The sequence below is a fragment of the Halictus rubicundus genome, chromosome 3, assembly GCF_050948215.1.
Source record: "Halictus rubicundus isolate RS-2024b chromosome 3, iyHalRubi1_principal, whole genome shotgun sequence".
Classification (NCBI taxonomy): Eukaryota; Metazoa; Arthropoda; class Insecta; order Hymenoptera; family Halictidae; genus Halictus; species Halictus rubicundus.
The window spans coordinates 4,946,773-4,973,176 of record NC_135151.1 but is presented as its reverse complement, the minus strand read 5'-3'; the positions used below and the strand labels follow the sequence as shown (position 1 = coordinate 4,973,176).

The 26,404-nt window shown below is 37.3% G+C and overlaps 2 protein-coding genes across 5 annotated transcripts in view; both read left to right on the top strand.

Annotated features, from left to right (window-relative positions):
- Positions 1 to 112: 112 nt before the first annotated feature.
- Ald1 (fructose-bisphosphate aldolase) lies at positions 113 to 19,915 on the top strand. 3 transcript variants are annotated; one of them, XM_076784961.1, is made up of 6 exons: positions 113 to 263; positions 16,052 to 16,261; positions 17,125 to 17,568; positions 17,926 to 18,279; positions 18,625 to 18,756; positions 18,901 to 19,915. In XM_076784961.1, the coding sequence occupies exons 2-5, from the start codon at positions 16,055 to 16,057 to the stop codon at positions 18,718 to 18,720; spliced, it is 1,101 nt and encodes a 366-aa protein (XP_076641076.1). In that variant the 5' UTR covers positions 113 to 263; positions 16,052 to 16,054; the 3' UTR covers positions 18,721 to 18,756; positions 18,901 to 19,915. The 3 variants fall into 3 exon arrangements, with proteins under 3 accessions (XP_076641076.1, XP_076641078.1, XP_076641077.1); XM_076784962.1 differs by lacking the exon at positions 113 to 263 and adding an exon at positions 10,327 to 10,828; XM_076784963.1 differs by lacking the exon at positions 18,625 to 18,756 and having other exon boundaries at positions 114 to 263.
- Positions 19,916 to 21,726: 1,811 nt separating this feature from the next.
- The window catches only part of LOC143352447 (uncharacterized), a 103,318-nt gene continuing 98,640 nt past the window's right edge, over positions 21,727 to 26,404 (top strand). Inside the window, exon 1 of one of the 2 annotated variants that reach the window (XM_076784946.1) lies at positions 21,727 to 21,915. In XM_076784946.1, the coding sequence (XP_076641061.1) occupies positions 21,840 to 21,915 (76 nt within the window). In that variant the 5' untranslated portion in view covers positions 21,727 to 21,839. The remainder of the gene's footprint in view (positions 21,916 to 26,404) is intronic. The other variant, XM_076784945.1, reaches the window with a different exon arrangement.

Sequence of the window (26,404 nt, the reverse complement as noted above, 5' to 3'; positions counted from 1 at the left end):
ATCTTGAAAAGTGGGTTTTCGGTTTTCGAATACTCCCGGTGTTCATCGGCTTTATGATCATGAACCTAATGCATATCTCGATTGGAGTATGAGGATAAAGTTGAGCACCTTTGAAAGGTAGGGAGAGTGCGCTTGCGCGAGTCTCATTCTGGTTTAGACTTTGAAACCGACAAACAGCCGAGTCTTACCTCAGTCGCTTTCCAACCAGCGAATAGTACGACGTGTTTTGATACGAGTTTCGAGCCAGAGTTCATCGATATTCGGTAAGTTATGTTTGTGCATGGTTTTTGACTGAACAGTTCGCTCAGAATCGAAAGGAAAAGTGCTATGTGTTTCGACAAACCCTATCGATCCATCTGTGCGGCCAAATCAATGTGAAATATAATCAGAAATATTTGACCTACAATGAGATTCGACCTTGACTGACATTTGGACGACACCCATTCTATTTCCCGTGCTTTAAATTGTGTAACTTTAGGGATGGCGTCGCTTCAAGAATATCTTCTTCAATATAGTAATTCGCGGATACAACTGTACGATGAGAGGAATACATTTTTGTCTCGTACGTTTAGTTTCGTGTACCCCGTGCAGAGGTCAAAATCATGCGTAAAAGTTTCGTTTTAATGCTAATTTTAATCGTTCCGCGATCAAATATTATTCACTGCATTTAAATGAATTTTCGATTCTCGATAAACTATCTGTTGGATATAATTTACTGATATCTATGCCGATGTTTTCATTAATATATGCATTTACTAAAAATTGAGAAGCAACGAATATGTTCAAAGTTTTTATACTCGTATCTGACACTAAATGAATTTTTCATCACGTGACTCACTGATACCAATCTCTAAAGAAGCAACATCTAGGGTAAGGGACCCAACTACTGTAGTGGTACCAATTACTGTGCCTACGTTAATTATACTTATATTTAATACATAATGAATATTAAAAAAGAGATATTACATTTTTTCATTAAAATCAGTTAATATATATGTTATATATCGCTTTTTTAATATTCATTATGCTTTAAAAATACGTAAAATTATAATATAGGCACAGTAATTGGGTCCCTTACACTACCACGATTTCCTGGATTGTTAATGTCCGAATACAAACATTTACATTTTCGAAAAATCTTTAGCCTGATAGTTATGGAAATGTAAGTTCTTTTAAATCGAGTTATCAGTATAACCTCTAACTGATAACGCTTATCTGTCACAACAATGGAAATATTTCATTATACTATTAAAAAGTGAAGTCCTCCGATACGTTTATGAATGGTGCCATCAAAATGAAAAAAAAAAAAAGAAACGGACGAGTCACTGAAAGATTATGTTCACACAGGGCTTGATTAAGAATTAGTCGTGAGTCATTCTCTTCGTTTAAAGTCGTTAAAAACACGTATTGCATTCAATCACGACTACGATTTTAATTCTTAGGCTCGCCAGAATGTTAGGCCCTAAAACCACACGTGGCCACGGCTTCCGCTGCGCCTAATTTTTCGATATCTATTTTGAATTGTTTCTTTCAATGGCACCGTTCTAATTTAGGCGATGCAATAGCAACAATCAATAGTGCAATCGGTGGTAGCTTGTAAGGTAGATCGAATTTCATCAGTTGTTTGCAGGCATGGCTCAAACGTAGCAAGAGCTTACGCAATCGGAATAAGGACCATTATGCTACGACTACGTGGTTGAGATCATTTTAACGAACATGTGAACGTGTCGTGTCGCGTGTGTGTGCGCGCGCGCGCGCGAGAGAGAGAGACATGCGAAGACGCACGTATACCGGTGGATCGGGATTCATCCGAAATCTACGCACACAAAGTCAGCCAAGTGCACACACGTCAAATTTCCCCCCCAACGTTTCGTCACACATTCCACCGCCTCATAAATATGTGAATAAAGATTGGCGAAGCACCAGATCTCGACGTTTAATTTTAAATACGCGCTTTTCACTCTTGTTTTTTCTTTCTTCATTTATGCATCCTCCAATTTCAAAGGTTTTTTTTACATGAAACGTGTGTATGAGTATCTTCTATATACTGGCCCAACTGTAAATAATTATGCTATTATTTTTCATAATGTTTGTTTGAGGTTAAAGAATGCAAGTCGGAATATCATGTATGCTTCTGCTACCAGTTACGTGGCACTTAAGCTACTTTCACTTACCAAATTGTTACTGTCTTTCGCAATGTACGATTTTACAAGAAATTTCTTCGTCGTGAAGCGTTTGTATAACTGTTTTAATATAAGCATTACAAACCGCAGATGTTACCCTCGATATACTGATTATTGTAATAAACCATTTCCGTAAAATAATCCTTTCAGCCTTGTATTGTTACGCTGATGTCGATTAAATGTTGCATAGTATTGAAAAATAAATATGTTATAATGAACTGATGCATGAATTATGTCTAAACAAGTTATACTACATAATGGTAATTTTATAAACATTGCTTTTTGTAAAAGTTCACTATAATGTCAACAGAAGGGTACGAAATTCGAATGATTAGTGACAATTATGAATTAGTCGTGTATAGAAAACGATCCAATTGCATTTTGAGGTTAAGAAATATATTTTTATTCTTTCATTTTACAAATAGCAAAACACAGAAGTATACAATTACAGGGGAGTTAAAACAAATACCAATTGTTAAAACTTGAAAGAAATATGGTAATGTGTTTAAAAATTACTACCCAAGATAAAAGACGAAAATTTAAGGACAACGATTTTTTCCCATGAAAATCATTATCAATATCTTTCCAGAAAGATAGTACAATACAATCGTGGCAGAGTGTTATGCTAGTTAGAGCAATAAACGTTAGCAAGATACAAGCCATAAACCCAGAAGTATTAAATAAAAAGAAAATAAAAACTATGAACAAATCCCCTACAATAAGATTTATTGCTTAATTACGTGGTTGTATAAATTCAAGATTACGATTATCTTTTGACGTATCATTTCTTAAAAAAAAACTTATTTTAAACGGTAAAAACGATTACAGGATTTAGAGGATGAACATGTTATAAATATGAAGTTTTATTATCTGTAAACAATTTATCTGGAACACACCCTTTATTTTCCGTACATTTATTTATTTCCTAACAAGGCAAAATTAAATGATTTTATGAAAGAGCACTAGAGTAAGGAACCCAATTACTGTGCCCATATTAATAATACTTATTTTTAAAGCATGATGAATATTAAAAAAGATATTAAATTTTTTCATTAGAATCAGTTAGTGTATACGTTATATATCTCTTTTTTAATATTCATTATGCTTTAAAAGTACGTATAATTATAGTATAGGCACAGTAATTGATATCCCCACAGTAATTGGCTCCCTTACCCTACCTAACATTTTCACTTTAAACTCTGAATCCTTCAACCGTCGATTTTTAAAATAGTTTTTTTCAACTTCAAAGTTTAATTCTACACATTATAACTTCACTTGTGTGTAACATTTCAGATAAAGTGATTTATAATAATCTTGAAGCCTTCGAGAATGGTATTAGATGAAAGACACGTGTCGCCTTTTTTTTTTGATAATATTTTACGATAGTATCACGCACTTTGTCACTTTTCCATTGAACTTTGTCACAGATTAGAATCTTTTCGCTAACGATTGCTTATCCAACAAACATTCACTGACTCCACACCGCGGACTGCAGAGCGCACAACGGAATTCGCCAAGCAGTTCTCACCGATTGCCACCGCTAGGTGCGCTCTGCCATGACATTCACCTTAGAATGCCATTGATCAAATAGAATAAGCATTGCAGCGCAGGCGTGTTGATGTTATTGACCGCCGAGCTGGTTGTCAACTTAGGATCATTATATTTTTTTCGCTAGTAAAATAACAGTAAATGCTTAAAATTATAGTAAAATTTTAGAGAGCTTTTCACGTTTCATAATCTGTATGATTGACGCTGAAAATGTATTATCTCTTGCAAGAGATGGAATAAAGCATAGTCCCATCTATAAAATGATATTCTGTGGTACGAATGCAGCGCCACGGCATTTGGGCGTACCAGATAATTCACGTTATCGACTAATTTGAATTTTTTAATTTTCAAATTTCTTTTCGAAAAGTTTCTAAATATGAATGAATGAATATGTGTGAAAAGTACTTTTCAGTTTTACATAAAGTTCAGTAATACTACAATAGTCATTGGTATAGACACTGTTTCTATTATATTATGTACGTTAGGTTCAAGACTTTGGTTCTCTAAAATGAAAATTTCTCTGAAAACATTTTAGAGTCTATACAAGCAGGTTTAACGAAAAAGATAAAAGGTTGTTAAGACAATTTTGTGCCGTTTTTTCATTTAGGGTCTACTATATAGTTTCCGAACCCCTTTCGGCTAACAGCACCGTTTTAAGTCCTTTTTTGTTTAACGTTCCCTTTGAGTAAATAATTTCTATGATCAAAACTTGCAGCTGTAATTGTTTGTATAATTTTAAAATTTTGAAAAGTTGAATTGAAAATAAAGGGAATAACTAACCTGAACTCTTCTTTAATATTCATTATGCTTTAAAAATAAGTATAATTAATATAGGCACAGTAATTGGGTCCCTTACTCTATGATAATTTGACCCTTTCGATGCAACAGCTAGCTATAGACGATACTATGGGTTGTACAGTATTTCGAATTATAGTGTACAAACTATAACATGGTGTCTGTAACATTATTTTTATCGACGTCATCTGCATATTCGGGTCGTTTATGTTCACGACTAATTTCTGTACTGTTCTAGGTAAAAAAAAAAGAAATTTTGGAATACTATTTTAATATACACGGTGTCCCAAATATGTTGCACTTCCTTGAAAATTATGAAGGAGTTATTAACGTTGGCGTTGGCATTGGCTGAGTCAGAATCCTCTCGCTGTATCCGCGCTCTGATTGGTCCGTGTTTTTGGTTAATAACTCCTTAACAAAGCCGCGGAGATCATTTTCGCAAAGGAAAAAGTTTACTTCAAATGGCGTCAGAAATCACCACCAAGGAAATACAACATTTTTGGGACATCCTGTACAATCGTTCGAACGTCGAATGTTATAAACAAATATTGGAAAGAAAGAAGCCCACTCTATTGAGTTTGTTATATAGTTAAATATATATATAAAAACCCAGCAATCCGCGACAATCGGGATCCAGGGCTTGACGTAACAAATGTTAAGTGTGATTACAAAGATCGTTTTACAATTAGTCATTGTCAATGTAGTTGCAGTTACAAGATATCGATAAAACGAGTAATCAATGAAAAATAACAGAACATCGCGTACTATACTAAAGTTGCTTAGGAATATCTTTAAATGCAGGTAAAACGTATTACGTATGTGGTCTCGTACTCATAAATTTTGGTGTAAATAATTGTTACAATTGCCTCTAAAAGGAACTGGACTTGTCAGTATTATTTTCAACATGTTTGCAGATACGGAGTTTAGAAGTTATAAATATTACACCTATGTAGCTTGGTTGAAAAATTTGATGAAATTTCAGAGTTGAGGGTGCGCGACTGCGCAAGCACTTGATACGTTAAGGACCACTTTCATATATTGACCGACACGAGAAGGTGCTTACGGTCTACAGGACAGATATACGTGTGTGTGCGTAGCTAGGTAATATAGTTAACTGCAGCGATCGCTGGTGAAGAAAGGGTGTAATGGAATTTCCTCTCTCATGTTATGCAAAACACTCCCTGAAAACGTTAGTTACATCAGTTTTAAAAATCTTCAAAATTCTAGAAACGGTCCTGTATTCCTATATATAAAATGTTAAAAAACTCGAATGGTGGTTAATCAATTTCGCCTATGAACATCTCATTTGTGACTTCGCCAGATTTCGCACTGATATTTCTTTATGATTCTAGTCGTATTATACAGAATGTCACCTCTAAGTTTGCTTTAAAAGTCGTTTCAACTTCCCTTTCGTAAAAAACGTGGTAATTCAGGTGGACTTAGGCGCTATTCCCCTTGCGTCTCTTCAATGCAGTACGGATCCTTTTTTACATTTGGAAAGATTTCATGCTGCGGGAATCTTTATGAGCACGAGAGTTCACGTAATAATAGATAGAAACGCAACTGAATAAAGTATCTCACAGGCCAGAGCAAATATTCCGTAGCTGATATTTCACACGGATAGATTCTTAACAATAACTGTGCAGCGTCTTAGCGGAAACTTTTCGTATTTGGAGGAAACAAATACATACATAAATCACCGCGTAGACTATACTGTTACGAATCTTTTTTTTCTGTATACGCAATGTTCTCCAAATGTCTGACAATGAGACATACGATAGCAAACACATTGAAGGTAAAATAGGTATTAGCATAACCATAAGACACAAGTAATTAAATGTAATTTTCATATGTACTTGCAAAATCGTGTATTCAGGAGAAATGTATTCAGATAAATGAAGTTTGTAAAAACATTTAAAAAATACTGATAGCACAAAAGCCAAGATATCCGCGAATTTACGGTCAGTGAATTCAAATTGATAACGTGATAACAACTTACATGGGGGGGTACTTTTCATCGCGAATCGAGATTGCATGCTTTCGTCGTATTCGTCATTTTTCACCGTGGTAAACAAGTTTATCGTGTCGCGATAACCTGAGAGATAATGTTTGCACATACTTGTATAAATTAGACTATCAGTCATTTGTGATATATTGAAAAGTGTAACGCTTCATTTAAGGTCGGGTTTAGATTAGGTAACATTATTCCGTACCGGTAGGATATTACGGCAATAAATCCGCTATAGTATACGCCTGTTTTCCTCTAGAAGTGTAGTAGTTCTCTGTCAATTACAAAAATATTGATCAACAAGAGTGGCAATTCTGCGTTGTTATATTCGTTACGAAAGACGAACAAATTTTAAAATCTAAGACTAAATATTTTGTACATTCAGCAAACAAATTAAAAATTGTGGAAAAAATAAACTGAGAATATCTTACTTTGGGTGAGACTTTTGTTGTATAACAATTGATTTTTTTTAACATTGACTAAGGACGTACATTATTAAATGTGAAATTCATGTGTTGTTCCGTTGTTGTAATCTATACAAATATTATGTATTATTTTTAAACTATTGAATGTGGGAACACTATTGTAGACAGACACGGTTAACATGAAAAGAGAAAAGCCAAGTTGTATACAGTCATAAGTATATCTGGCGAATTTCCAAGATTAGGTATTTTAAAAACAAAGGTTACTACGAAAAAAATCTTATATCAGGTTTTTTATTTCCTGATATTATCGCAACCGAGGAAATTACTTATAGATGGTGCTACAGTATATTCTGTGCGTAATTTATAATTAGTATATATTTTAGTACAATTATATTAGGTTTTTATTTGGAAAATCAATTTTATTTATATTCAAGGATACAGAAACAATATTCAAAGACGCGTTCACTTCGCTTATTTCGAGATATTGTACCTACTGAAACGACGCCTAGTTCTTGTAGACTGAATGCTATAACAAAAGCGCATAGAGTGTCGCTGACGTTCCGTGAATGGTCGGATATTGTCTTTAGTGTTCATGCGATGAAAGCGTAAAATAAGATACTCCTCGTTTGATATGTGAAACGACCATGCATGGGCGTAGGATTTTAGCTTGTCAGGTGACATGGAATTAATTTTAATATTGCACGCGTCTGAGCTGCAATCATATTCTAGATATCTACCTACCTGTACTATTTTTTTAGTTCACTTTCTGCGTACTATAGACTAACCACGTAATATTTCTATTAAAAGTCACTAGTGTATCTACCCGAACAAAAACGAATTTACTCAAATTAATATTGTTATATTAATATTCAAATTAACTTGGACAATAATTTTAAAACACATTTTTGAGTAATTAAACGGAGAAGACCCGTATTCCGCTGTAAAACAGTTAAAAACGTGTGTATGTGCACTTCAGGTTTGTCAGTGACTGGTCGCCTCAGTTATCAAAGTAAATGTCAAATAGTACCTTTCCTTTTTCGAAGATAAGTGATACTCATGCTCCCGTTGGGCAATACATATAGGAGTAGAGAGAGGAAGTGTCCTGGGAGGTTACCGCCTTAAGAAATTCCCAAGCCGGTCGGCTTCTTGCGGGGAACTTCTTTATCATTTACACAGCTAAAAAGCTTTTGTCCGCACGTTCCAACAACGAATTTCTTCCGAAAGTGCAGTTTCTCGTGTGTTTTCTTTTACGTGTTGTGATAGCCATCCAACTGCATACGGTAGAGTCTCCCGACATCGTCCGGGAGAGTCTTATCACTTTAGTGGCTCGCAACTTAGGTCTAGGGATCATGAATATAAATTATACAATCTCCCATCCTTGATGGAATTTTTCTGTAAATGTTGCTCGTCAGTGGCTGGTCCGTAGACATTTAAATATTTATGCGACTAAAGTACGAAGATGCGACCGTGAACCTTAGAAGATCTTCATCGAGTTAGTCACTTGTAATAGCGGATCTTCATGCAAAATAAAAATTTTCAATTTTCAAAACGAGAATTCAGCGGACATTGCTTTCTGAATATTCTTAAATTTGTCTCGATGTTTATACTCGCAACATCCGCAGTCGATTAAAAATGTTTCGCTTACATACAGACGGCGAGCCGTGTACAAAAGGAACGTTCTTCAACGTTTCGTCGGCATTGCAGCTAAACTCGCCAGAAGTCTGCAGATACGCTGATAGAACAATTGCCAAACCTCGATAAGCGACATTAATCCGAGTTGTGGAAACCCTTGAATCTTTAATATGAAGGTCTTACGAAAATCTTATGTAATTCTTTAAGGGGCATAATCCCTTTGTACGTTGCTATTAAGAGAAAGATTTGAAAAGTCAACTTTTTGAAATTTACCACCGTGGGAACTAATAGAAACTGCTCCAATCTTTGAGTACACGTTTCACCGTGCATGATTTACCGACAGCGAACGAATCAAAACTGCACGAACTGCTCCCACGGTATTCGGTTTGGCGGCAAACGATTGAGATTCGCTGCGCCATGCATCGCGGCCAGGTTGCTTAATGGAGTTCGCGTATACTGCAGCAAGTAAGTATGTAGTCGTAACGCCCACCCCCGTAATTTTATACGAATTGAAATTACCAACTTGGTACAACTTCTGTCACTACTTCATGCGCCCGTGGCATAACTTCATTTCGCTAACGAGTTAGCTAAATGTTCTCTTAATTTCCCACATCGCGTTCAAGTTCCCCGGGTTCTGTTTTCAGAGTTCATCGATCCCGTAGTTACGCGACTCCGATATAATCGCCGTCTTCGTGATTCGAAAAGACTCGAAAGAACGAGTTTACGAGAACGTGTGCAATGTCCCTCGATGCGGAGAAGTTCAGTTTTGCATCATTTTACGCAACCGGTCGTGATAAAATTTGCTCCTAAACGATAGACGGCAGGGGTCACGGCGGCGATTGCGTCAGACTTGGCCGCACTTCTCGATTAGTTATCGACGATCGACCGGAAAAGTTTAGGCCGTTTCTGCTTGGTTGACGTCCAACGAAAACGTTCAGTTCCTCACGCATCGAACGTACCGAAGGGATCGCGATAACCGGGGGGGTTGGTATCGTATGTTTTACGACGGTGACCCGTAATCCCGCGTCGTTCGCGGGATCCCTTCATGGCGTATTCCGTAGTCAAGGATAGAAGGTACGCCTATCCCGGGCCAGAAGGGTGCGAGCACAAGTCCCACGGTATCTCGAATGGCGTTGCTGATGTCTCAGGTCATGGATTCAGGGTGCGCAGGGGGATAATACAGGCGTAGCCTCGAGAACGTCTGCGCGTGCTGCATTGCGGCTAGCCCACTCCCTTGTTCGGCGCTGTATGGGCGACAAGTCGGTGGATGAACAAGGACGCGAACGTTCGTGGGGTGCGTCGGAGAGAGACAGGGTTGCGCGCAGGTAGGGGGGCAGAGAAAGAAGGGTGTCGTTGGGGTGAAGAGAGACCGAAAACCAGAAAGAGACCGCTAGAGAGGTAGAGGTGAAGAACATCGGAGCGAGAGAGACCTGGATCGCCGGGGGAGGGTCAGTGGCCAGGGAACAGAGAAGGAGGATGAGAATGAAGGCGGGCGAAAGAGGGATATAGTGATACATGGAAAAAGAGGAGAGACGACGAAGGCAGGGTAGAAACCAGGAGAAGGGGTTGAGGGAGAGGGAGAGAGAAAGCGAGTACCTGTGTACGAGCGAATGTGTGTGTCTGTGTGTGCACCGACTACCCCCCTGTTTTGCAGTTACGACACTGCACTGCAGCCAGGTACCCCTGCCGCCTCTTGGACGGGGTAGACTAGTCGGATAAAGCCAGTCGTCATCTCGTGCTCATACGAGACACGTTTCCTCTCCGACCCTCTGTTCTATACCGCCCGGGGCTACGATTTTTCAACAGCCAACCGGAAAAATGTAGTCAGAACGCAATCGGGGTCCTCTCGGCTGGGCCCGTTCACGAACCATGCAGCCGAGAAAACACGTTCTGTCTCAACGATCGGTTTACTTTTCTCTTCGGTCTCTCTTTTTATCCTTCTATCTCTCGTATCGTCGGTGGTACACGGTGTAATTATCGCTGCAACGTGTTGTAAATTAAATTGATTCTCATCACCGATATTTAGCGGACTGACCAACTCCGAGGAACGTATTATTGTCGTTATTATTATTATTATTATTATTCTTGTTATTATTGTTATCATTTGAAAAATTACTATTATTATTGACGTACGTATATTTATTGTCATTGTACATACGTGTGTCGTAACGGGAGTCGCGAGATCGGAAGACACGTTTGCACGATCACCGGACGCATCTGGATCGTTCGTCGAAAAGGTAAGAACGCTGGCCGCAAAGTAGACAATCTCTTTCCTCTCCCAAGCTTTCATTGCCAGTCTATTTTTTCCATGTTATCACTTGCATGCACTTGATTTCTAATAGCGCGCGCTAACAGCGTACTCTAACTTCATGTGCTCTTCCTAGCAGATCAACAGCTTTTTCCCCCCTTAAAAGGGACGCGATGGACCGGTAGCGTTAACCCCTTGACATACGGATTAATTAAAATCCAATATATCCACAGAAGTACCATTTACGTTCCATCATTTGTTATTCTTATCATCTGTGTAAGCTAACAACGAACTTCCCTATAAATGCAAAACATGGTCCTGAGATGATGATAGACGTGCATTTGATGATTGCTCGTAATATTTGCTGTTGACATTGAACAGCATTTTACTTTGATGCGTGAAAATGGTATAAGAAAGGTATAAGTCAGGGGATTGCAAAATTAGGATTAGTTTGTTAGTCTAGTCTAAAAACTCTGCTGTAATTCATCAGTTGTAACGCATAGAATAAAAATCGATGCTCCATAACAATTTAGCCCGCTATTATTTTTACTGCAATTGCCATCGATACGAACACTGTCAATTGTCGTCGTCGTATTTCAAGAACGCATATTGTTTGGTAACTGTTTTCGATACGAGCTCTTTTCATTCGAAAATGTCTAATAGAGGCAAGGTTGACCGAGCTGGTAGTTCTCTACCATTTTATCGATTTTAATCTCCCTAGCATCTCTCTCTCTCTCTCTCTCTCTCTCTCTCTCTCTCTCTGTCTCGCGCGCTCTTTCTCCCTTTCTCCGTTCATCTATCTTTTTCTGAATATTGAACCGGAGGGTAGCAGACCCTCTTCCGAGAAAGGGAAGTCCTTTTCTTGGATTGTGGACCTTGAGAATGTCGTTGAAGGGTCACTCCCATGGTACCCGTTAGGGGGAGGTCTTTATCCGCTTTCGATTTCTCCACTCCCTTCAAGTTCTAACGTTTTCACGGTACGTCCAACAATGAACTTGTATTTTTATCGATGTGTACTTCACTGAAGGCCCTGATAAAATAAGGAAAAATCAATTCGCGGTGCTGGTAGTTGCTCTTTCTGTTGCAACGTTGCAACAATAATTTCCCGCAAGCACAAGCAGATTGTTGATGTTCTTTCTGCTTCATTAATTTCTACATTATTATTTCTACATTATTTTCTTCATTATTTTCTATTAATTTCGAGTATTTGTTTTATCATCGCGAATATATTGGAAGACAAAGTAAACATTACATTTCATGTTTGCGATCTAAAAAAAAAATCCACTGCGTTGGTTTCACCTGAAACAATAAAGAAAATAAGAACATTGGTTTCACATAAAATTTTAGTTTTCTCTCCTTGAGGCAAAGTTACTTAAAAAATGTTTTCTTTATTATATAAATCCGTGTTTCATAAAAGCTTTTTAGAAAGTACCGTAAATCACCATTTAATTTAAGCGACTTCTAACAGATCGCTCGAAGGATGAATCATGTACGTTGCTAGATTTATTGCGCCAATAGGTTTTCGCCAAAGTACTTGTCGCGATATTGAATCTGCAAATACGAGTTTACGTGAGCACGTACAATATATGTAAATACTCGAGCGGAACAGTGTTTGAACTCAGGAATTCTTGTTTGCGTTCTCTCGGTGAAGTTCGTTCGCTCGAAATACTTGACTGCAAGCTGAGAATCAAACGATTGGGTATTTCAAGACGATTGAAAATGGTCCCAACGAAACCGGGTTCGAGTTTAAGTTTCCATCGGAGAAACTTCGTTTGTTCGTGACATTTGCATCGGAGTACAATGAGAGCAAGGTGAAAGTTTAAATTGTCATTCATGATCCGCGCCCCGTGATTACATTATTGTGGCATGAATTTCGGCCATATTCAAGGCTCGCAAGCGCTCAATCAGCAAGCCTTCACACGCTGAAGTCGTAATCAGCGGCCAAGTGTTTCAACCATTTCGAGTACTCGAATACATGAAGCGTTCCATCTTTAGAAATACCGGCCAACATTTCAGAGCTCGAATACCGTTCAAAATTGTTCGAAACGTTTACTCATACAGAGTTATGTTTCAACATTTTTGACCTTGCTTATTAGCTTTCGTACTCAATTTTATTTGAAACGTATACGAAAATCAAATTTTGATCATTTTCATTTGTAAGATTATTGCCTTAAGGAGGGGGGGGGGGGGACACCTTGTGTAAAATGAAAATTTTGAGCATTTTTTTGTTGTTTAAATCGATAGGAAATTTCCTCAGGAATACATTAGAAAAAGCTAGAAAATGTATTGGTAATTGATAATAATTGGTAAAAGATTGATATATATAATGTACACCAGTTGTTATCCCCACCATAGCACTGCCGTTTTCGGTGTCTATACGTGTACGTTTGTGTGTATAACGGTTTTGAAAAAGGTGCCCTCTGCGAGAGGGGCCTCCGCTTATTGTCAGTTCAGCAGTGTCTCTTGAATGGAATCGGCCGTTTGCACAGCATTTTGAGGTACACATAAATTGAAAATGAGTCGAAAGGTGCAAGTTAACAATCCTAATTATCGTCCGAATCGTCCCAGACGGCGAAAAGTTCCTAAAAGAAAGAATGCTGAGATAAAAAGTGAAGAGCCGAGCGGAGGCGAAGGAACGAGCTCTTCCGCTAAAAAAATAAAAGCTACGTCGGCAGATGTAATTGTTAATTTTACACACTGTTACTCAATTATAGAATTCATAATCGTTTTTACTGCAATATCAGATATTTCTGTGTGCAGAACATGTAAACGAAAACAAACATTTGGAGAAACAGGCAGTTGTGGATTAGGTTTTAAAATCGTCGTTAAATTAGGATTAATATTACTTTTTTCAGGTACCAGATAATTATTATTTGTAAACATAACATTCTTCTAATCGTCAGAAACTTTGACAAATGCAGTAGGGTAAGGGACCCAATTACCGTGGAGGTACCAATTACTGTACCTGTTAATTATACTTATTTTTAAAGCTTAATGAATATTAAAAAAGAGATATAGTGTATTATACCGCGGCAGTAGGGATAGTTCTGGTACTTTTATCGGCTAGATATTTGGGACATATATCGAGTAAAGACTGTATGTCTCTTTTTTAATATTCATTATGCTTTGAAAGTAAGTATAATTAATACAGGCATAGTAATTGGTATCCCCACAGTAATTGGGTCCCTTACCCTACATCTTAAGGCAATAATATATACATATGTCTCTATTTACCGGCTCGTTTTATGAGAAAAAATAAAAGTATGTTGCATAATCTGTATCCATTTATCGCTTACATGTGATACTTTCAGTTCGGTAAACTTCCGTATTTGTTTTAGTAAGGTAATCATATAAATTTGTATAAGGCTCAGTAAAGTTAATTAGCTTCGTCATATTAAAAAGTTAAAAGTGGTGCACGTATAACTTTGAGCGATACACTAGCTATAATTAGAAGCGTAACGTTCAAAGATTCCTGACGCGTGTATTATTATTATGTAGGTGATCCTACAATTAATCTTTAGGAGCCATCGGACACCTCAATTACCAGTTACTCAATGATGCCGTTGCATATCATTAGTCGCCTTTGAGCCACTCTGTGGCAGATTGGTGGTTTTGTAGCTGCATGCATTGAATAATAATTTTCTTCATTACTTGGGTGACAAAATGCTGTCGACATGATACAGTAAACATGAAAATGATCGTTGCTTGAATTCGTTGAAAGATACGAATCTGCATAATATTGTCTTTTCCCGTACAATTATCTAATAAATTTTCTTTTCTGAACAAGAAATACGTAATTTTCACGAAATACATACCTTTTTTCAAATTCAAATTGTCAAGTGATTATGAACAAAATTAGCGATGCGAATTCATTGATATTAAAAGGTGCAAGATAGTGTAAGTAGCAGTAATGTTTTCAGAAAATTTTTCATTACTTATTTGCAGTAGTATAAACGTAATGTTGCGCATTCCTAGCGATAGTTGAACACTGTTTTCTGAAAATACAAAGTGAAAAGTATACAACCTTTATTTTCCGAGGATCAATTTCATTACTGCGTTGCAAAGTGCTATGTTGAAGTTGACTGGCCGAGTTTTGCGAACAAACTTTCTCATCTACTACCTATCTACCGGTGCAATTCGATAATTGCACTGCATCGTCAGGCATTATCTTAATTACCATCGTGTGCATACTGAAATTGCAGTTGTTCGACTTGACTTTCCACATTTCTGTATTTTTCGTTTTTCTACTTATTAATGGCGCATTAAGTAAGAAGTGCACAGTATAGAAAACAATTAATAATTATTGTTAAAGTGTTTGCTGCTTGAAATAAGGAGAAATTCAACGTTTGATTTCCGGTTCTGACATGGGATTAGAAAATTCCATCGTAACTCCGCAAGGAGTCATAATAAAATGTTTGTTACCGGCTTAATTAGTTATTTATAAGCAATTATAAACTGGCTCCGTCGTCGGCTAGATCGTAGTGAGTTTCGTAGGTTAATATAGTTATCGATGATGTATGACAAGCTAACGATTCCCTCCCATTGTATTATACGCGAACATAACGGCTTATTAGTTTGATATCCAATTGATGAGATGTATGAAGGCAAGGAAATAGGTCAAACTAATATTTTCCTTTTATGAAATATTGACGTCGCTGGGCGATTGGCTATGATAATAAATTATATCGCGGAAATTTTAATGAGTATTTGATAGTCCCCAGGCACATTGACTTTAATCTCCGCAAGACATGTGCTAAATTATTGTACGCATTTAATAAATAATATTCATTTATAAATTTTAACAATCTTTAAGTAGGTTGCATTCTATAAAAGATATTTAACTATATTTCACTTTTTGACATCCGCGAAGCAAAAAGATTATAACCTTTTGATTGATCTGATCTTGTTACGTGAATTTTAGTGCTATATCCTTCGAATTTGAAAGTCTTCCATTTATTACTTTATAAATTATTTATCATCTCCAGCTAAAAGAAGGCTTCATAAAGTACTTCCGAAGAGAATTGCGGTACGAGCCCATCGCGATTTATTAATACAATTAATTACTCAAACACTTTGTCGTTTAATGACTGTTCCGATGAAAATGATTACTTAATCTTTGGCACTTTCCGAGTAAAATTTACGAGCTAATTTTCTGCGATTTGTGCTACTTGGATTAACATGGTAATTTATACTTTTGATGTATTGTCTACAGAAAATGGTTGCCGAAAAGTACGATAAGGCCGAGCCTGAGTTGAAAAAGGAGCTGCAGCAGATCGCTCAGCAAATCGTAGCACCTGGAAAGGGAATCCTTGCTGCTGATGAATCGACGACAACTATCGGCAAACGTCTGAAGGATATCAACGTTGAAAATAACGAAGAAAACCGCAAAGCGTACAGACAACTTCTCTTCACCACAGCTAAGGTATCATTCAAATTATTTCTGTAAAATTATTTCAGACATAGATCGTGTAGGGCCAGTGTCGCCAGATGAGGGGAGAGAGAGCACGAATTGAGGGGAAAAAGTTACCCTCTCTCTGCCAGTACCGGAGTATGCACGACACAGACGGAAGCGTGGGGAATAGCGCGGTAGAAAGGGAAATTAGAGTGGGGGAACAAGTCTTGGTCGCTGCGCGATCCCCACAATTAGTTTGCCGGTTCTCTCACTCTTCAGGACCACTCCTAGCTTGACTTTGTCTTCGGAACCGAAGAACTGGGTCCCGCAGGCCGCACGTTATTTCTTTCATAGGATACCAGTCGAATGGAGGAAGACGCTGGTAGGCACTGAGAACAGGGAAAAGAAACAATGTGCGGCCCACGGGCCGCCAGTTGCCCGGCTCTGTTCTACTGTATGACAAAATGTTTCTTTAGTTATATCCTCATAATACTTTTACTAAAAAATTTGTGATATTTTTCTGACTAAATTAACGCGAGACACGATACAATTTCGATTGTGTTTACATAAAGTAAAGATTTCATCTAACATTTCCACTGATTAGTTCGGATAATCGAGGTTCTACTGTATCGTGAATTAAACAAGTAAATGCGATCCAAATAGCATCGCGTTTGGTGTCATTTCAACCAGGAAAGTGTCACGAATATGTCGGTAAAAGTTTCATAAAGGAATCATTACAAACAAAAATGTTTTATCATTGGTTTAGTATTGTTTGACCGGTTCGATCAAGGAATAGCATCTGCATATTGTATGTGAAGACATCAATTATGAATTGTACAGAATATTCTACAAGATCTGGTTGGCAACACATTAATTTGTCTTGTTCTTGATAGGATGTCATCAGTCAACACATCTCCGGCGTCATCCTGTTCCACGAAACTCTGTACCAGAAGGCCGACGATGGAACACCATTCGTCGAACTCCTGAAACAACGTAACATTCTGCCCGGCATTAAAGTCGACAAGGGTGTCGTTCCCCTCTTCGGCACCCAGGATGAGTGCACAACTCAGGGTCTCGATGACCTTCAGGCTCGTTGCATTCAGTACAAGAAGGACGGCTGCCACTTCGCCAAGTGGAGGTGCGTACTGAAGATCACGAAGAACACCCCGAGCAAGTTGGCCATCTTGGAGAATGCCAATGTCCTGGCTCGTTACGCTTCCATCTGCCAGAGCGCCAGGATCGTACCCATCGTCGAACCAGAAATCTTGCCTGATGGTGATCACGATCTTGCCCGATGCCAACAGGTTACGGAGGAAGTTTTGTCCGCTGTCTACAAGGTGCGCAAGATTATTTATAATGTCCTAGTTCTTCAAGTTCTTCGTGTTTCCTTCAAATGCTTCTCCGAAAACCACAAGATAATACAGCAATTCTGGCTCCGAAATTGTGTTACGAACACTCTAACTGCTACCACTGTAACTTTAAAGAAAATTCGAATATTTGTTTGAAAAAATGTTAGTACATCCTTCGAGGATTAGTTGATAAGTGTACCAAGTTTGGAATACTGAATACTGTCCTTTTGAAAAATTCCTAAAAATTGCTTTGTAGTCAGAGTGTGTGAGACTATGAAGACTATTATTATTACTGGTTGTATATTACTTACTGACTGGTTATTATTATTGGATCATAATTTCCAGGCGCTGGCTGACCATCACGTCTATCTTGAGGGAACCCTCCTGAAGCCCAACATGGTAACACCAGGTCAAAGTTGCCCAACTAAGGCAACTCCTCAGGAGATTGCTGCTGCCACAGTGACTGCTTTGTTGCGCACTGTACCACCGGCAGTGCCTGGTATCACGTTCCTTAGCGGCGGACAATCTGAAGAAGAGGCGTCTGTGAACTTGGACGCCATCAACAAGTACCCGCTCCCGAAACCTTGGGCACTGACCTTCAGTTACGGTCGTGCTCTCCAAGCATCTGTGCTCCGCGCATGGTCAGGTAAAAAGGATCAAATCGGCGCTGGTCAGGAGGAGCTCATCAAGAGAGCCAAGGTAATTTCGTCAAGGCTGAGATGACATTTAAACTTCTGTTACTTTGTTTTTCTATTTTCTCACTGACTTTATGCGTTATACTGCAACGCCTTCTGTGTGACCTTTGATCTTCAGTAGATATTCTATGTTAAGCTTGCTTAATCTAAATTTTTATATTTATTCTCTCTCTCTCTAACACACGAGCCTCTTTCTTCGAACTGTTCTTTATGTTTATGTAAATAATTTCTTTTTGTTATGCATCTCATCTTTTTTTCTTACAGTATTCTATTCTCTTCGTTTTTTAACTCTTTTATTTTTGTCTCTCTCTCTTTTTTTTGCATGTGTATATACTGTGTGCTTGTTTAGGCAAACGGAGCAGCTAGTCACGGCAAATATGTTGCCGGCAGTATTGTCAGCGTAGCTGCCAATACTTCTCTCTATGTGAATTCTCATGCCTACTAAATTCTTATTTTCCTTTCTATGAGACATGTTTCCATAGTAAGTATTTGTTTCTTTTTTTTTTCTCTCCTCGTTTAAATGTAAATAACAATTCTGTGCATGCGTGTTAATTTTGATCTTTGTGGACTATTATTACTGATACCGGGTGGTATACGATTTTAATGCAAATGTCATTGTTTATAGGCCAACAGCGAGTCGGCGCTCGGCAAATATGCCGGTGGTGTGACAGGAGCAGCCGGCGATGCTGCACTTTTCGTCGCGAACCATGCGTACTAAGATTAATCCGTAGAACATCGATAAGGATTTATCGTTAGACTATAGATCGTTCGCCGAACATCACCAACATCGATTATTGCTGTCGGCATGGAAGTATTTGTCATCTATAGAGAGAAGATTCAGAACGAACGAAGAAATCTTGAAACTGTTTTGAAAACCGATGGCGCGCATTCTTTCCACGATTTTTATGTTTCACGCAGTACAGAAATACGGAACGAAATCAAGCGAATTTTAATCTGACGCGGTCATTTTAATTTCCACGTAACTTCAAATACGGATTTTAACGTTTTTATCGACTCGCACGAAGAACGAAAAACACGAGATACAATTCGGAAATCATGTTACACCGATTGATGATGTCGTTGACCACTTTCACCCTTACTCCTAATTCCAATTTGTTTTGGAAATCTAGCGGAGGGGTGTTTGTTTTATCCCGACGTCATTCGTTCGGTCGTTTGTTCTAGAGCATATGAGAAAGACTTTTTGCAAGGAATCTCTGAAAAATCTAAGCGGGAGAGCGTGGTCAACATGCTTGGCACTCGAGCTTATCGGGCGAAATTGATCGAACCGTTTTATTTTGAACGTGTGCAGTTTTCGCGACATTCGAATTACACACGCGTTATTATATTCTGTAACACTACGATAAAAAGCAGATATATATTATATATATTGTCAATGTCGTTATGATATTCTACGTGTATAAAAAAGTAAGGAAAATTAAAAAACAAAGTAAAATCATATTAAATGTTGTTTGTTAGTGAATGAGTCGAATACTATAAAATCGTAATATTATGTCATCTACTTATACAATATGTGTATCTTATATAGGTATTTAAGTAACGTATTGAAAAATATCTCATACATCGATGTTATATCTAATATTTTCAATGCAATCTAGGTCCCAAATACACTGTGGAGGGTATTTAATGTGTTTTTTATTTACATTCCAACTACCTGTAGTATAAGTTCTCCTTTGCGTGCCGCTAGTGGAAAATAGCCTTCTTCGATGCAGTAATTGTGCATTGTAGTCCCAAGTAACGTACGATGTTTAAATAATTCATGAACTGCCCTATCACAGTAATTGCATAATTTTTTAGTTACATTATCTATAAATTTTTGCTTTACGATCAACCTCTCTACTCTACGTGGGTAGCAGACGTAATCTCATACATTTTCTAACATTGATCATGCACTTTTTTAAAATAACAATTATAAATTTGAAAGTTTTACTGTCGGCGTTGCTCATATCTTATAAGTATTACGTACGAAACGAAGAAACATGTGTCGAACTAACCCACACTCTAATAACATTTTAAGTATCTCGGAGTCGTTGGTCCTTTCATCCATCTATGAATGAAGAAATACCAATTGGAAATTAGTGATCTTAATTCAGAATCAAAGCAGGAGACTCTGATTTGTTCAGAATAATAGTTCTGAATAAGTTCGGCTTCTACTCGATAAAATTTTTCAAGTATGAAACAGGACCATAAAGGTTAAAAAGAAAGTACGAAATCATGTCGAATAATTGATTGACTCCAAAAAGTAAGACAAAGCGACAGAACGATAATAGACAGATTCAAATCAACAAGCGAAATTAACAAGGCGAAGCTAAGCCAATTTGGTAATGATGTCAACAAGCACTTCCTTCACCACCTTGCCATCTAATTTTTTAGTAAAAATAAATAATAGAACTCGAGATACAGAATAACTTTTAATCCATGAACATTCGCACGCATTAATTTATTGAACACAATAGACTGATAAATTTATTATGTCTGTATGTGTAACGATTATAATAATCCCTTTTGCCAATGACGCTGCCCCTTGGCTATCTTATCACCTATCTTTTTTTAATCAAAATGGTTAATAGTACTCAAGATACAGAGTAACTTGTAATAAACTTAAATTGAAATTTCCTATATATTTTCAGTGTGCGTGACCGCTTTATCCAATATTTCGCTAGAGCCGAAAATGCGTGTGAAACGAGGCGTGCCTCTTTCACTCTGACCAATCAGCTCCGCATTCCTTTCACGGGACTTCTTGTGAGTCACGCACAGTACGTGCTTTATGCGTTTATTATCTCTAAATCGTATTAACACGTTGACTGCCACGTCACCCATATGTGGGTGACGGAATTATTTGTGCAGGTTTTAAAATGAATTTTTACGTTGATATATTCATTGTACCAAATTTCATTAGGATCTGTAACATACAAGAAAGTTGGAGGACTACTCAGTATCATACATTTAATTTTTTTCAATTTTTATTTCATTAAATAACTTACTTTGATTTTATAGAATTTTTGGGGGTTTCTAGTTCGGCGTTCGAAGTGTTAAACGTTCGTAATAGAAATGTAGTATACAAGATACTCGATTCTTGCTAATATTTCGAGATTCTTGAGTCATCGGTAATGTTGAACGTGACACGAAATTGGTAATGGAATTCTAGAATCACAAGAACGTGCGACAGAAAAATACATTGGGTAATTGGTTTATTAACATGCCTTGTCCATGGTATGGGGTTTAATAAGGATTATTTTTAATTTACTGGGGATCAGATACCCTGTGCGAGTAATGCAGGGTTAACGGAGTGGATAACAAGGACAGTTACCTATGTCGGATGTTTGTTTGGGAAGTGGCGCCACCTTTCCTGCGGAATTTATTTTTGATGTTGTCAGCGAGCAGGCGCTGGACCGTATTTGGAGGCTGCGTGCGGGAGGAAGAGCGAAAGACAGAGCAGGACCGAGATTCAAACTCGAAATCTAACGAGGGACTCAGAGCCACGCGAGTGGCCGCGCGACACGGCACGGGAGTTTGAAAACTGCAGTTAATAGTGCACAGTGCGCCATGTGTACTGGGAAAAGTGCAAGCTTTTCGTGTCTTTGTGCTCTATTATTTCTCGCCGGACTTACCTTGCCGTCCGGTAAGTACACGGCTCAAATTCAGTCATTTTTAATCGTGCAACAAGGTTGTCATCGCAAAATACCATAAAAAATTACTGACAATCAGTGACCACTATTTCGTTTTGTGCTGATCTCCGACCATTTTAATTCCACTTCTCACTAGACTACATAACACTTCTGACTTTTTCTTTCATGATTATTGAAATGGAACATTATCATGGGAAACTTTTGAATACACACCTTTGTTCAAGCACATTTAATGAAAATCATATGAAACACGAGTGAATCCAATCCTGTCATTATTATAAAGTAATATATGTCAGTTTAGTGCAGTGCGTTCGGTAATTCTAATGTCAACCTCAACGAGATTGATAACATAACGTAGAGAATGGAGTACTCGAAATTGATTAAGATTTTTCTCTCATAAAACACGCGTTTCAGTGTAAATGGCCGAAAGCCAACATTGTTTCACGTGGACAAGTATTTCAGCGAATGAATTACTGGGAAATATTATATCTAAAATCTTTAGGGTGAATTTAGGGTAGTTCGAAAGGAACAGTTGACTCTTGGCCTGTTGCTTACAGAAACTTGAGTTTTCATTCATGAATAATGTCATGTACGATAGATCAGGTGTTTTAAAGGAGTTTGATTACGATTATGTCAGCAGTTATTGTTCATTATTGTTTTTATAATCCCGATTAAAGAAGCGATACAAACCTGATACAATCCTGATGATACTTTCATTTACCAAACTCAATTTATATATGATAATTTCATTTTCTCCATATTCATTTTACACAGAATTTTATGGAAAAAAAGCGAATAATCATCTCGCGAATTTGAAAAGAGTGTAATATTCTTTCATTCATTTTGCGTTTTGTATATTTTATTTCGATTTTTAATGAGAAGAGTTGAAATAAATTAAAAGTTGAATTATGTACTTTTTTTTAAATGTGGAATAACTAGAAGACAAACAGTTAAGAAAATAAATTCTTATAAACTGGCAAGAAGCGAAGGTAACATTAAATGCAAAATATTTTAAGAAACGTTTTGACAACGAAAGTAATTCAATTAAAGTAATTTCGAGACGCGTGGCGCAGTTAATTACTCGATAACATTATTTGAAGCTACGCTTACGGCATTAAACAATGTGTGCTGTTTTAAGAGTCGTGTTATTCTATCTTTGAAACCGAAGAGCCCCTCGAATTTCCGACGTTCATCAAAAGTCTCTCGAATAACCAAATGCCACTTGCTAAGTGTTGGAACTTCTGTGAGCTTTTCGTTTTTATTATCGTGTAGCATACACGTCAAACCATTACCATTAGTTGTCAATGTAATTACGCTTGTTTATTACGGATTTAGCTATCTCAGTTTAATAATATTCAAAAATACTTCTACGCGAGTTCCCTCAAAATTTGATCTCTCACCTAGTACCACTATTAATGTGCAATTATTCACCGCTGGACAATGATATTGTATAATGTCGGTGATGTTGTTTAGATTACAGATACTGTTAGTAAATATTTAATCCTCATGCAGTATTTAGGTTGATTTGCATCTCCCAGTCCCATAGCAATCTTTCGTACCATAAATGTCAATGAATTAATGTTATTAATACATAGTGTTCTATAACGCATTATGCTTCAGTCATGTGCATAACTTAAGAACGAGCTATTAATTCTCGTACGAGAATTGGGTCAATTTCACCGAAAATCAAATCACGAGTTTCACATTCTTCGTTATTAGTATAAACTGCTTACATTGAAACTTCTTCCATGTCTTATTTGTTAAATTTATCGTACGAGGATTAAAATCAAATAAATTATATTCAAATACATTTTTGGAAGGGTAATAATAATAATAAACACTCATTATGATAATTAATAAGGAGCTTACTTCATATAAAATGACAATAGCTATTCAGTGCCGTTTTAAAACATTACCATGTACATTCTCCGGAATCTGAGAACCGTCCTTTCCACTTGCCTTTAAAAACTGTGCAGTTATTCTACCCTATTCTCTCATTTTCGAATAACAACGTGTGGTAAAAAGGAATAACAGAATAGAGAAATAACTATTTTCAAAACTTTGTTCGTCCGACCGCCTTTCATTAAAATACACGCTGCATGTAAATATTTCGTTCTAGAGAAAGAACGTTGATAAATATGCACGTAGGTACTTTTACCTAAACCAGCAACATCAAGGAAAATCCCACTTTTTGTCCTTGTAATAAGTGCATGACGCTATTTGTTTATTATACAAAAGTCTACGCTAAATGCTTGTCGCATTTTCGAAATATCGTCAATATGCAGGGTGTCTTAGTTAAAGGAGGCCACCTAAATATTTCCTTTATTTCTAATGGAACAACAAATATTTATGGCATAATTTGAATGGTATCGAAGGGGAAATGCCATAGAAGAAAAATCTTTTTGTCCGGTTATTTTTTCATAGTTTTTTCAAGGTGGTAATGTTTTATCAGGGAAACTTAAATTTTTTTTATTCCATCTTGTAACGCCTGAAAAAATACATTTGAATATGTTTTAGTCATGACCTTCAGGTGACCTTGAGTACCAAAAATGTAAGATTGTAGGATAATATTAGGATCACATTTGAAGGATGACTACGTGTCAACTTACTGATTATGTTATAAAGTGTTCATTGGTTCATTAGAGCTCGTTAGTAATACACCAACGTGTCACAATGGCTTAACATTATTCGAAGCAAGCTAATAAATTAATACTCTTCGAACTCTTTACTTTAAAAATTAAGGAAACAAGTAGACAATGAAATGATTTTCACTTATCACCTAATCAGACTGAAATATCACAGCTTATAATAATTATCTTAGGTACTCCTACTCTGAAAATTTACTCGCAGCAGTTGTACGTACTTCCGGAATCACAACTGACATATTCATGGTGCATGCGACCGAGGCCACTTGAGCTTCGCTGTCCTTTTCTACGTTCGGCAGTGTATCAAAGAATAGTACAATCTTCTAGCCGATATATGTCCCTGGACAGACCCGTGTTGTGGACATATATCGAGAAAACACTGTATTCCAAATATGCTGCAGTTCCTCGATTAATTTCAATTAGAAACACATTTCTTTGTCGCCGGCGTGTGTGCGCCGGAAAGCGATCAATAAAGATAATTAAGATTTCTCGGCGTTCAATGGCAGGGGGTCCCTCGTTGAAGTGTCGCAAATTGTACTGCAATCATCTTGTCAAGACATTCTACTCTCGACGCTGTTCTAATATGAATTCCTCGGAGGTCCGGATGACCTTCTCGAAACTCGCGCGCTTCAACCGGCGTACTGTCAGATACAACAACGACTCTCTTTGGTATATTACGCGCGTAATACGTACGAGCCCTCGGACGAATGAAATTCCGTGCAAAGTGTACTCCGGAGAATATTTTATCGCCCTCTGGACGCCGTGAAATACGGAGAACAGCTATTTCATGCACTTTCGGCATGCACCGATGCTCGCATCAACCCCCCCCCCCCAACCGGCTCGAAGAAAATACCGTTCAGATAGGAATTTTCGAGAAACCTAATTGGACCATTCTAATCTTGAATCAAAAATCTGATACGAGGGGAGATGGTCCAAATATAAGCCGACACTTTTGCTTAGAGATTTACCGTGACCAATTGGTAATTGATAATCATTAGATTGCGGATTTTTATGCGAAATACTAACAGTCTCTTGCATTAGTTGCAGGAAATAACAGCAAAATAAAAATTCCTTTCTTTCTTCAACAACTTTGAATTTTACGGAAATTTTGATTTTCCAGATTAGCCATGTCTTAAATGTTCATCCCTGGTTCATGAAGACAGAATTTGCGATCTATCGATTGAAATTGAGTGTTCGTTGGTATTTAGGGGAAAAAATGGAAATTGCTCTGAAGCTGGCATTGCGCATAGAGAGGAATTGATAGGAAAAATTATGTGAACTCGATTGGGATATTTGATCACATCCACCGTATTCTCTGAGAATTGCCTCATCTTCACTCGTCCGTCGACCACAATATTTTTTACTAGACAAAAATGTGAAAATATCGATCCTATGACGAATAATACTGAACTATATTTTAATGAAAAACTGTAATGGTACAAAGCGGTAGTAGAATTGTGAAAATAATGTCACGACATTGTAGAACGAGGGGTGGTTAATACTTTTCATAGTATTTAAACTTTGCATTTTGTACTTTTGAAATATTAAGTTGTGATACGATAAAATTGATAACCGAGTCTGCTTTGACATAGTACTGAAAAGTTTTAATAAACAGTTATGATTGTTCGAATAGAAGAATTTTTGTAACGATGGGACACTTCCTTTCTTCGTGCTGGTTTTGTAAAATTAAACAGTTAAAAGATTGCAGCAATCATTTTATAATAATAATTACGTTTCCTTTCAAGTGGCTTTCTTTTGTAATACACAAATTGGATCCGGAAGGATTATAACCTTGAATATTTCTGTAACCATGGAAACGAAAGAATTTCTACAATGT

What these genes read in the sequence shown, in the direction of transcription:
- Ald1 (XM_076784961.1), top strand. Translation starts at nt 16,055, where the DNA reads ATGGTTGCCGAAAAGTACGATAAGGCCGAGCCTGAGTTGAAAAAGGAG. An exon ending in TTCTCTTCACCACAGCTAAG is followed by an intron (nt 16,262 to 17,124) that starts GTATCATTCAAA and finishes TGTTCTTGATAG; the next exon opens with GATGTCATCAGTCAACACAT. An exon ending in AGCTCATCAAGAGAGCCAAG is followed by an intron (nt 18,280 to 18,624) that starts GTAATTTCGTCA and finishes GTGCTTGTTTAG; the next exon opens with GCAAACGGAGCAGCTAGTCA.